We start from the raw sequence: 12,285 nt of genomic DNA on the forward strand, positions 1-12,285 counted from the left end.
AACTTAATCTTAAGAAATGAGATAAATCTAATAAACAAAGCTTACTCACCACTAGATTGTTCTGTGAAGGTGAAGGTCATCTGTGCACAGCCACCATGGTGAGACAAATGCATCACTGAAGTCTACATAAACCCTCCAAACAGGGGAATTTCACCCCAAATATATTCCTCTGAAGAGCCACAAGCATGAGTCTTGTGGCAGGGTATGTCTGGGGATCTGCATAGGCCATATCATGTAAAAGAAACAAGACTGAAGTTGAGGAGCATTTGGGATATGGTGACCACAGTATTATGGGATTTTTAGAAGATGGCAAGTGCCAGAGGAAACAAAATGAGCGTTTCTGACTTGCGGAAAGTTGGCTTGGAGAGAATATGAAATACCCTAAGGAAATAGGGAATTCTATAATGTCTGGGAAATCTGCTTTAGAAAGTTGGAAAATATTTGAGAAAGAAATTAAAGAGGCTGCAACTGAAATTCCTCCAGTTAAGACTAAAGCAAAGAACCACAGAGTCCAAAGTGTATTGAAAGGGTAGGACAGAGAGAAGACATTTACGGCCAGTTAACTGTGACACTGCATTTAAAATCTCATAAATTACAGGAAGAGTTTAAAGGCTTTTGGCTAATTGGAAAAGACCAGTCTTTGAGATGATGTAACAGAACGTTTCAAAAATCTGAAAGACTGATAAAGCTGATGGGTGTGGGGAGGGGTGGGGGGGCAAAACTCCCTCTGACCTCATTGGGGTCAGGACTTTGCCCAAGGAATTTAGGAATACGTGCTAAAATTCAGGGCCATCCTTAGGCATACGCAGCATACGCAGCTGCATAGGGCACCTGAAAACTTGGGGCACCACTGGGTTTTAGTGTCTACCCTCCTGCCTCTTCCTATCCCTGTTCTGACCCTTCCTGCAGGCTCCCACAGCTGGCTGCTGCAGCCTGGTGAGTCTTCCTCGGAAATGGATCTAGTACTTAAAAGTGAAAAAACCTTCCAGCCTGCCAGCCCTATTAGCACAACATTAAAATCGTTAAAGAGCCATTCAAGTGGTAATGAAACCATTTAACAGGCATTTGCCAACCCCCAGGTATATACTGTCAGTTTCAGAATTTACTGACAAAAACAGTTGTGCATTACTGTAATATTTACCCAGAACATGTTACTCTACAGGACCTTAGTTTAAAATTTGCTTTAAAAATATTTAATTAGTGTGTTGCTGAAGATTATAAAATCACATCTCTAAAAACCCTTGCATAGATTTTTAGATTCACAATCTGAGTATTCATCTTTAGCCTTAAATGCTGGGATCTTCAGACATATAGTTTTTTAAATAAATCCTTCAAAAGACCACCCTTATACACATGCGAGCCCGGGCTGCCATCAGGCATATGGGCACCAGTTTAATAATACTGCATAGGGCCCCATAAATCCTAAGGACAGCCCTGCTAAAATTTTCAAATGTGGCTACAGGTGCCTCTATTTTTGGGTGCCCGGTTTAAGACACCTTAGAGGGAGGGGCCTGATTCTCAGGAGAAGACACTCAGTACTTTCCGAATATCAGGCTCCAATATAATGTTTTGAGTTGGGTGCCTACGGATCAGGATAGCAAAAATCACTAGACACTTTGGAAAGTCTGAGGTAAGGAAATGCTGGCAGAACAACTTACTACAAAGGAACATATGGACACAGCACATAACTGGTAACCAGGGGAGTTCATAGAAGCTAAAAGTCTAAATGAGGTCAGCATGTCCATAGATTTATTTCTGGATCAGGAGGGGAGTCAGGCGTCTGGTGACACAGCAAGAAGGTGGGAGTACAATAAACCGAGAAAGGGCAGGCATGTTAGGCTAGACAGCCTCTTCTGGTTCCTAAGATGCCATGTTCTTAAAAGGAAGCTGCTGTCTCCAAAAGACTCAGCCCTGAAGCTCCAAGTTACAAATAAAGGGGAGGAATCCTATTTTTAGTCTGCATGAGACCAAAGTCCTGGTGCAAAAGGTCATCAAGAACAATTACTTCCTGTTTTCTGTTATGAAGGGAGAACCTGCCAAGATGCAGAGGTTATGGGATGGGATCCTGCCACAGATTTGAGCTCTGGGACCCTGCTCGGGGAACAGTGCGAGGCTCACAAGCTACAAACTATCTCCATAGTCTAGAGCAGTGTTTCTCAACTTTTTGATACCAGGGACCGGCTTGCTGCCTTCCTAAACTATGTCAAGAAGATCTCATGGACTGGTCATTGAGAAACACTGGTCTAGAGAACCACAAACATTGGTAGCACTGTCTGGGTTTATCTGTGCTGTTGCCACTGAGAAGGAAACCACTGGAGGACGTTAGCACAGAATGTCCCCCTCCAAAGATGCCCTCACGCAGAGCCAGAAACTCTGATTGGGAGAAGAGCAGAATTTTGAAGTCAGAATTTTCAAAGCAATCTAAGTGACTTAGACACACAACTCCCACTGGATTTTAGTAAGATTTGGGTGCCTAACTGCTTTCCTCTTCTTTGAAAATCCAGACCTAAATTACTAACCCCGAGCTTTCAAAAATGAATTGAATTACAGAGGTAGGCAATGACAACAGAAGCAATGAGCCATAGGAAGGCATCCACAAGCCATCGCATGGGAAGATGTGTCCACAGTAACTTGAACAGGTTGAATAAATAGAATGAGATGGGGTGATTTTCTGTTGATGCTCAGTTTCTCGTGATAGTCTTAATAATAAGCATAAAAATGCTTTGATAGCACTTAGCTCTGTTCTGATAGTTCATCAGGGTCACGTGGTTAAAATGAATAAAATACCTTACGAAGCTACCATTAAGTGACACATATAGCACTGCATCCCATGGTTCAGGCACTAGCCTAGGACTTCAGAGATCTGGGTTTAATTCTCTGCTCTGCTCCAGACTCCCTGTATGACCTTGGGCATGTTACTTAGGCCCAGATTCCCAAAGGTGTTGAGGCTCCTAACTCCCATTACTTTCAAGGTTAGGTGCCCAAATACCTTTGAGGATCTGTGCCTAAGTTTCCCATCTGTACTGTAGGGATAATGGCACTTCCCTGCCACACCAGGGTGTTTGGAGGATAGACACATAAAAGATTGTGAGGTGCCAGATAATATGGTAATGAGGAACTGATAAATACTCCATGTCTAATGATAAGGTGCTGTAAAGAAAGCCATCCATACAAACCTTGCTCACCCCCACTAATAACCAGGATTTTCACTGCAAGTTAGTGAATCTTGTAAATTAGCAGGTATGCAAGCAATAAATGCATCACCTAAAGCGTTTTCATAGAATACCAGGGTTGGAAGGGACCTCAGGAGGTCATCTAATCCAACCCCCTGCTCAAAGCAGGACCAATCCCCAGACAGATTTTTGCCCCAGATCCCTAAATGGCCCCCTCAAGGATTGAACTCACAACCCTAGGTTTAGCAGGCCAATGCGTTTTGCTCATTTATTTGATGTGTTGAATTTTAATCATGTGTGATGAAGCTCCAAAGTACACCAGCAAATGTTCCGTAGTACACTTTGTAAAAGTACTATGCTGAAGGGTAAGTACTGGGAGACCTCACTACAGCACTCACTATTAAAGCTTTGCAGAGAAGCGTGAGAGTACTGCCTTTTCTGTACAAGTTTTAGTGTGTGCTGGTTAGCAAGACTCTATTATCTTTGTATTTCATTGCATCTGGCAGATGAAACCTTTATCTGGCTAAGACCTTTATGAAACTATGCACTTCATTGTTTTGTTCTTGACAGCGGAGGAAGGTTACAAGATCTTCTGAGGTTTAAAATTTGAATATTTCCTTTTGTGCCTTATTTCAGACTCTGCCAATTCTTCTGCTCTTCTCTAGCATATAAGGGTGAGATACTCAATTGCAAACTGGAACAATGGGCCCAGATGTATCCCATTAAAGTTCACGAGAATTCTTCCAGAGACTTCAATGGGAACAAGATTGTGTTCTAAAGATGTGAGTGGATTTACTTTATACACTGGCATAAATCAGGAGTGAAAAGAGTTGCACCAAATATAAAGCTGGAATAAGATCAGGATCAGCCCCAATGAAATTCACATTTTTCTTTAAAAAATAGAGTATAAGAAATTCAATAAAATATCACAAGGCCAAGTCCAGCCCTCCAACCCACACACCCATTTGCTCAATTTCACCTGACTCCTCTCTTGCTTACACCAGTGTAACTGTTGATGTCCGTGGAATCACTCCAGATTTACATCACTATGGGACGTGTATCCGGGCTGTTGATTTCAATGGGCATTGTGCCTGAATTTGGACCATATTTTTTGTCTGATTCCTGGTTTTAATTTAAATGCTTTTATTTTAATTTTATTTTATTTTTGACAGTTTAAAGGAAAACTTGATGCATTATCAGGTGACTTAAAAGCAAATATAATGTCATTATTTCAGATAGGAACCTTGGGAAACATTTTCAAAAGCATCTACGTGATTTAGGAGCCTCAGTACCATTTTCAAAGTGATTTAGGCACATAGGATTAGATTTTTAAAGGTATTTAGGCCTCAAAAGAGGTAGACAGGAGCCTACTGGGATTGTCAAAAGAACATAAGTGCTTAATACCTATTTAAATAATTGATTTCAATGAGAGTTTGGTGCCTAACATTCTTAGGTGCTTTTCAAAATCTCACTAGGCACCTCTTAGCGTCTTTAAATGCATAAATGCCTTTGAAAATCTTGGGAAAATCCTTAGGATCCCAAGTCTCATTGAAAGTCAAAGGAAATTGGCTCCTAAGTCACTTAGGACCTTTTGAAAATGTTACCCTACACTCGTAAAGTGCCTACTATTGTGCATATGATAGCACTCTTCAGAGCTGCAAAACCCAGTGACCCTAATTATAGGTGCTTGAGGATATCTCACCTATGTAAGCCGGATTATATAGAATTCTAGACAGGGAAGATAGTTTTGTAAAGTCCGGTTACTCGAGTAGATGAATGGTACACATTGGGAAGGTTCCTAGGATTCACAATAATTTGTAAAAACAAATTTATTTGGGCATAAGCTTTTGTGGGATAAATTTGTTAGTCTCTAAGGTGCCACAAAGACTCCTCATTGTTTTTACTGATACAGACTAACACGGCTACCCCTCTGAAACCTGTCACAATAATTTTTGTTTATCCTGCTGCATGCCTAAAAATACATCATCAATATCAACAGCTAATTACTCTAATTGCCGAGTATTTTTAGTTTTACTTCTGCTTTTTTTCCCCACTAGCGAGAAACAAAGGCGAGAGACTCTGCAATTTTAGATTTCTAAAATTACAGGTTGAGACGACAGGAATAATTCCCACTATGGAGTGGTATTTCTCTCAGTGTCAAATAGCACCCTTTCAGATAGGTTTCAGAGTAGCAGCCGTGTTAGTCTGTATCCGCAAAAAGAACAGGAGTACTTGTGGCACCTTAGAGACTAACAAATTTATTAGAGCATATATGCATCCGAAGAAGTGGGCTGTAGTCCACGAAAGCTTATGCTCTAATAAATTTGTTAGTCTCTAAGGCGCCACAAGTACTCCTGTTCTTTTTCCTTTCAGATAGTTTCTGCACATTCTATGAATAAGTAGAGCCACCAATGGGGTGGGGTGGGGGGAGTCTCCCAACACACAGTCTCACACAGAAAGTGATAATTTAATTCCTATTAGTGCATCCTGTAATACATGAAAATATAACCCCATATTATTAAAACACCGTAGTACCACCAAGGAAACCCCCTCCATATGTGCTTTCATTAATCAGTGCAGGAGCAGCTTCAGGGCTATATTGGCCTATGCATACCCCACCAGCCTCAGAGTGTTGGGGAAGGTCTTACGCATCCCCATGCACTTCTCCTGATCAATGAACAGGGAGTTGGCTTTGACAGCCAGGTCATGCTCCAGATTAGATTTGGTGTGGACTAACATCTGCAAGGTGTCCTCTGCGTCCCTCAACCTCTGCTGAAGGTTCTGGATGGTGTCATCGATTTCATGGACTTCATTAACCAGGCTAGAAGACAACAACAAAAAAACAGCGTTAGTAGATTCTGAGAGGGAAATAGTCCCATAACTTGGCATGTTCCTGGCAAGGCATTATTTACAGGGCTTTTGGTGCCGTTAAATACCATCTTGGTTACATTCTGAATGTATTACATGCATGTTTCTGACTTAAGGCTGGATCCCACTGAAGACAATGGCAGAAATCCTTTTGCCTTCAGTGGGGGGGTTTTAACAAACAAACTGCTCTCAAACTCTAGTGATACATGGAAACAACTCATGCAACAGACAGTGCTGTTTAGAAAAGTGATGGAAAGCTGTGGTTTCCTGTTCTCATTTTGTTTTCTGGGTTTTTCCTTGCTTGCACGCGTGTGCGCGCACACACACACACACACACACACACACACACACACACACACAGTGTAAAGAGTGAAAAACAGCAGAATTTAAAAATTAAAGAGCAGAATATGAATGATGGATGAATAAAGACATTCAGGATGCCAAGAGAACAGTCAGGTGAAATAATTTTAGATACAATGACTAAATAGAGTTTACAATTGTCTTGCAGATCTTTACATTGACTCACTGCAAAGATGCACTATTGTGAGTTATCTCAGCACACCGGCTGTGTTGTGATGTATTGGGTGAGTGGTGTGATGGGTTGGGACGATCTAGCATTTAGGGTATTAGTCTGTGATTCGGGAGACCCACATTCTATTTGTAAGGGGACTCTTGTCCCCTTACTAAAACTGAGTGGGGGTGCTTTGGTTGGCTTATTCCCCATGCTAAAAGAAAGGGGAAGGGTCAATGGGAAATCAGGACCCTGAGACTGACAGTCCCCAGGAACAATGGAGAGAGGCCAATGGTCCAGGTCAGCCTGATTGACAGGGCGGGCAGGTTAATCAGGGAGTCAGGAGGCCGGAGTCCCGTCCTCCGTGTGAGCTGGAATTGCCTGGGTCAGACAGAGTGGGGCCGAGCTAAGGAGAAAGCAGAGGTCCGAGCTGAGCTGGGGAGCAGAGCCCTGCCAGATTCAGAGGGGCCAGAAAAGCAGACCCTGAGCTGGGAGCAGGGCTGCAGCCACAGAGCCAGAGACACAGTGCCCAGGGAGAGCAGACCCTGAGCTGGGAGCAGGGCTGCAGCCACAGAGCCAGAGAAGCAGCCCAGGGGGCTGGAGTCAGAGCAGCAGTGTCAGTGCTGAGGCATAGTGGAGCCGGAGCTAGAACAGTGGAGCTGGGGCTGGAGCTGGAGCAGTCTGGAGCCGGGTGCGGTAAGCAACTGGGGCCAGCCAAGGGGGGATCCTGAGCAAAGGGCCCAGCGCAGAAAGACACCCCCAGCCAAGGGTCCTTGCAGGCCAGACTAGGAGGGGGATCTTAACCTGACGGGGGGCTGATACTGGGAAAAAGGATCCCACCACCCAAAGCCCGGAGGTGTGTGGCCACCACCAGAACAAGTGTCCAACCCACTGCATCCCTGCAGCACAGCCAGGGCCTGAGAAGAAGGCCTGGGACCTACAAGGAACAGACTGTGAACTGCCTGACATTCCAGAGATACTGTTTGTGATGTTCCCTGCCACAGAGCAGGGTGATGTGTTTTCCTTTAACCTTTCCCATTTTTCCTTATTCTTTTTTAAAAGTAATTGCTGATTAAATAAATTGTATGTAATGATCAGTGGATCAGGGAAGTGTCCAGTGCAGAGACAGCACCCCGGAGTGGGGACACCCTAGCCCCTGTCCGAGGTGACCACAGCAGGGTTGGGGGTTGAGCCCCCCAGGAATCCTGGGCCCAGCCTTGTTGGGGTTACAAGGACTCTGCCAGACAGGAGAGTGGAAGGGGAGTCCTCGAGGGCAGGGAGGCCTCTGCGTAAAGGAAGTGGAAGCGAGGACTCAGATCCTTTCGCTAGCCCATTTCACCGGGGTAGTGCAGAAGCCAGGAAAGTTCCCCACAATAGCAGGACCATTCCCCTGCTTACATATTCCCTGCTCTGTCACAGGCTTACTATGTGAGCTTGAGCAAGTCACTTAGTTTCTCTGGGACTCTGTTTTACATTTGTACAGTAGAGATAACAGCATTTCTCTAACTCACATTGTCAGGCATTAAGGAGGCTCTTTGGTTAAGTCTAAGCAGCACTATTACATGAAGGACCAGACTGTGCATGATCCTTGCACAGATGGACCGAGGAAGGGTGTTTTTGTGCACAGAACTCAGGATGGACTCGGCTCTCCTGTGGTAACTGACCAGAGCAGACACTCACTGGAGTACAGTTATATGGAATACAATGCAGTCTGTGGAGCCCCCGCTGCAAGGGGGGTGCAGCCCTGCCCGTGTCAGATATCTGATAAAGCCGCTGAATCAAGACTGGGGGTGAAATTCTGGGCCTAGTGAAGTGAAATGGCAAAACTCCCATTGACTTCAATGGGGTCAGCATTTCATCTGAGGTTGCTATTAAGAACTGGGCTGTGGAAGCCAAAAAGCTTTAACTGGAATATCAATGAAAAGAGACAGGCCAGGGAGGAAGTAATAGCCAAACCTCCTGCTGAAAGGACAGATCAGGCCCCAGCAGCACCTTTGGAGACAGACTCCAAAAGGAGGAAGACCCTAGATGCCCTCCCCAACTCTCTTCTGGGCACAGGACTCCTTTGCAAGAGGAGGTTTAGTTTTGAAAAAGAAACAGCCAAAACACTTCCACGCTTAAAATACTGAGTATTGAAGGCCCTATCCTGTCAAGTACTGAGTGCCTTCAGCTAGTGCTGAAGTCAATGGGAGTTAAGGATGCTCTGTATCTTAAAAATAGCAACATGGCCACTCAAGAATCTTCTTTAGTGTCTCTCTTATAAGGACGGAAACCATTAATGTTCTCCTTTGGAGGTGCAAAGTTTGCATGAGGTTAGCACCACACCACACAAAGCCTAGGAAATTAGCTCACTTGCAATTGACTTTACTAGTAACGTCAGGTTTCGGGTAAGAACATAAAAATTGAGCTGTATTAACTTCTATTTGTCATCTTGCAAAACTGTGAATGCTACAGTGCTCTGACAGCACTGAAACATCGGTGGAATGGCTCGTGGCTTGTAACAACCACTGCATGGAATCATGTTGCCTTAAATATAGCAGTAAACCTGAACTCCTGACTTACCGTAACTGGGTGGAATCCCGGCACAGCTCCACGTTTGGCCGCCGTGTGCGCTCGTCCAGGCGGGTATGGGCCACCTTTAATGGTGGCCCTTTGTCTCTGATGGCTTTTCGAATGGCTGCTATCGTCATCTCTGTTTGGAAGATTTCTTGTAGCGTCTAAGATTAAACAAAACCAACCCATACACAAATGAACGTTGCTATTTAGAGAATATAGTTTTGTATTTTCTCTTGCCCCCTCAAAATTCCCTCACTTAGCAGGAGATCCTAAATTCAACAAGCAGCCAACATTATACCCAATACAACCTCTGTATTTTACACTACAGCTGGCTGACAGGTTTACATTTTGATCCATATTCACAAGCAAGGAGAAAGAGAGGAAAATGGATTGCCGCGAGAATAGTATTTACAAAGGTGGCATTGATATTGGGCTCTCTCCAATCCCATTGACGTCACTGGCTCTTCTGCTAATGGCCAGAATGGGAGCAAGATCAGGTGTACACAAAACTGTAGAACTCCTGCCAACAGGTTGAGGATCTTTTTTTTAAGGCTTATCTTTAGAGAAAGTATCCGGTTAACACTGGTGACAGGACACTAAAAATCCGGTTACCACGGGATGTGGGTGTAGTTTGAGCTGGCATTGTCCAGCCAGAACTATTGCCCCTCCCATGTACAAATGCTCCCCGACTTACACAAGGTGTTCCATTCCGGAACGCCTTGCGTAAGTCAAATTTTGCATAAGTTGGGAATGTATCTTTGACAACTACGCAAAAAAAAAAAAAAATTACAGAACTTCAAGTGCGGATTTCCGTAAGTCGGGTTTGCATAACCCAGGGAGCGTCTGTATAAGGAACGGATTCTCACACATTTGTAGGAAAAACAAAACAAAACATCCCATTCTGGATATCAGTACTTTAACTTTTACAGTACCTTCGAGGGGCTTCCAATTTATGATGCACTGTGTTCAATACTGTATTGAACTGGGATGCACATGCAACCAAGTTCTTTCCTTATGCTCCAGCCTAGTTCCACAGGCCAACGCATCTTTGTAATTTTAAGGGGTTGCAAAAGCACTGGAAGAAGCTCAACACACAGTGTTGTAGGTTTCTTCCCTCCCCTCTCCCTCAAGGATTTTAAATCCACTTCTTAGCAGGCTATGATAGAAAGATTGGCTGAATAGGCTAAAGGCAGGTTCTGTCCATTTGCTGGTTCTCTAACAGTTCAATCCATCATAAAAGTACCTCACATTTGATTTCTTTTGAGTTTCATTCCAAAAACTTAAAGCTAAATAAACCTGAAGTTAGTCCTCATTTTTCTGCCCCAACTCAAACTAACTTCTTTCCCAATTGGAAAATGTTGGGTAAGCATGGAATGTGATTCGAGAAGGGAATGTGAACACGGGCCAATTCCTGCTGACAGTTACATCTGTGTAGCCTTATTGACAGATTTTCACACAAGAATAGATTTTGGTCCCTTCTGCTTTTTCACACCTGGTATAAGCAGTAGTTCAACCAAAACAAAATGGCAACAAATAAATACATTCTACATTCCCACCCCCACCCACCCCCATTTTTTGACCAGCTCTATTGTGAAGTTAAAGAATCTAATCTGTGGCTCTGATTTATAAGCAACAACCTTGAGGAAAACCTAGAAAGTTCAGATTTAGGTTAGATATTAGGAAAACAGCACTGACTATATAGGTAGTTAAGCACTGGAACAGGTTACTAGGGAGGTTGTGGAATCCCTGCCATCAAGAGTTTTTAAAGAACAGGTTAGAATAACACCTGTCAGGGATGGTGTAGGTCTACTTAATTCTCTCTCAACACAGAGGGGATGGTTTAGAGGACTTCTTAAAGTCCCTTCCAGCCCTACTGTTCTATGATTACCTTAGCCAGATGTGTCTGGATCTTATTTTTGGCATCCGCTGTCTCAGAGATGCGATTAGTGAACGCGACGTTCACTCTGTTGAACTGGTTCCACATCTCATTTGCAGTCACAACCAGCAAGTTTTCAATATCATCCCTCAGTTTGGAGGAGGCAGCTCGTTCGCTCTGGGAGCGTAGAATATTATCATCTGTAAACTTGGCCCAGGTCTCTGGCACAGAGATCCTGGGAAAACAAAACCAGAGGCATGCAATAGCATAATGTAGCTAAGGCTGACTACAGGCAACTGCATATTCTATTAGGGAGGAAGTTGGATTAAAATTATCCTTGCTGGAATCTGTGATCCTGACTCTGCCGCATAAAAAGTAGACTATCCGGATACAGTTCATTCAGTAACGCTGATCTTCATCATTCAGACAAATATAAAGTCTGCCGTATTCATGAAGACAGCTCTGACATTTTATGCAGGCTCCACATACATAGTCTTAAATGGTGACTTTTGGATCATGTTTAAGATTTTAATAAAACCACATACACCTCTACCCCGATATAACGCTGTCCTCGGAAGCCAAAAAATCTTATTGCGTTATAGGTGAAACCGCGTTATATCGAACTTGCTTTGATCCGCCGGAGCACGCAGCCCCGCCCCCCCGGAGCACTGCTTTACTGTGTTATATCCGAATTCGTGTTATATCGGGCCACTTTATATCGGGGTAGAGGTGTATTTCTAAACAGTTTGAGTATGTTCAAGCTCCAGGGGACACAAGTTACAATCAACTCACTCCAACCGGTAAGATTTATAGCAACTTCTCACTGAATAATAGTACATGTAGTTCTTCCTAGTCATTCCTATTTATTCAAAGTGAAATCCATCCTTGTGCAAAGGGCCAGAACAAGGCCGATGCAACCCTTAAATCCCAGGTAAGCCCCATTTCAGACATGCCAGCCTGCTGCACATCTCATCCACCTTCTGTGAATTTGATCAGCTTCGAGCTTCATTCATTTTGGTTGTTATTCTGCTGCTCATCCAAATTCCTCTGGTCCCAGTAGGGAGGTAATTAATTGACATTTAAAGATTAAAAAAAAAAATCTATTCCAGCCCATGAAGTACACATGTACAAGTGAACATTAATTTACTCCTTTAGCCTTCTGCCAGCTACGGTACAACCATCCACGTACTGATTTATATCCTCATTCATTTACTGTTCTAATGAAGAGCAGAACTGTATCTCAAGATCAATGCTCTTTCTTTCACTCCGTTCCCATTTTGTTTATATTATGCCCATTACCA

General features: G+C 43.6%; 1 protein-coding gene across 4 annotated transcripts in view; it reads right to left on the reverse strand.

The window, feature by feature from the left end:
* Positions 1-4,984: 4,984 nt before the first annotated feature.
* TEKT3 (tektin 3) overlaps positions 4,985-12,285 on the reverse strand; it is a 37,913-nt gene continuing 30,612 nt past the window's right edge. For all 4 annotated transcript variants that reach the window (XM_054046674.1, XM_054046673.1, XM_054046672.1 and 1 more), the window contains exons 6-8: positions 10,997-11,219; positions 9,115-9,269; positions 4,985-5,994 (exon numbers count right to left, since the gene is read on the reverse strand). In XM_054046674.1, coding sequence (XP_053902649.1) covers positions 5,778-5,994; positions 9,115-9,269; positions 10,997-11,219 — 595 coding nt within the window. In that variant the 3' untranslated portion in view covers positions 4,985-5,777. The remainder of the gene's footprint in view (positions 5,995-9,114; positions 9,270-10,996; positions 11,220-12,285) is intronic.

Source organism: Malaclemys terrapin, chromosome 13, assembly GCF_027887155.1.
Source record: "Malaclemys terrapin pileata isolate rMalTer1 chromosome 13, rMalTer1.hap1, whole genome shotgun sequence".
In the NCBI taxonomy this organism is placed as follows: domain Eukaryota; kingdom Metazoa; phylum Chordata; order Testudines; family Emydidae; genus Malaclemys; species Malaclemys terrapin.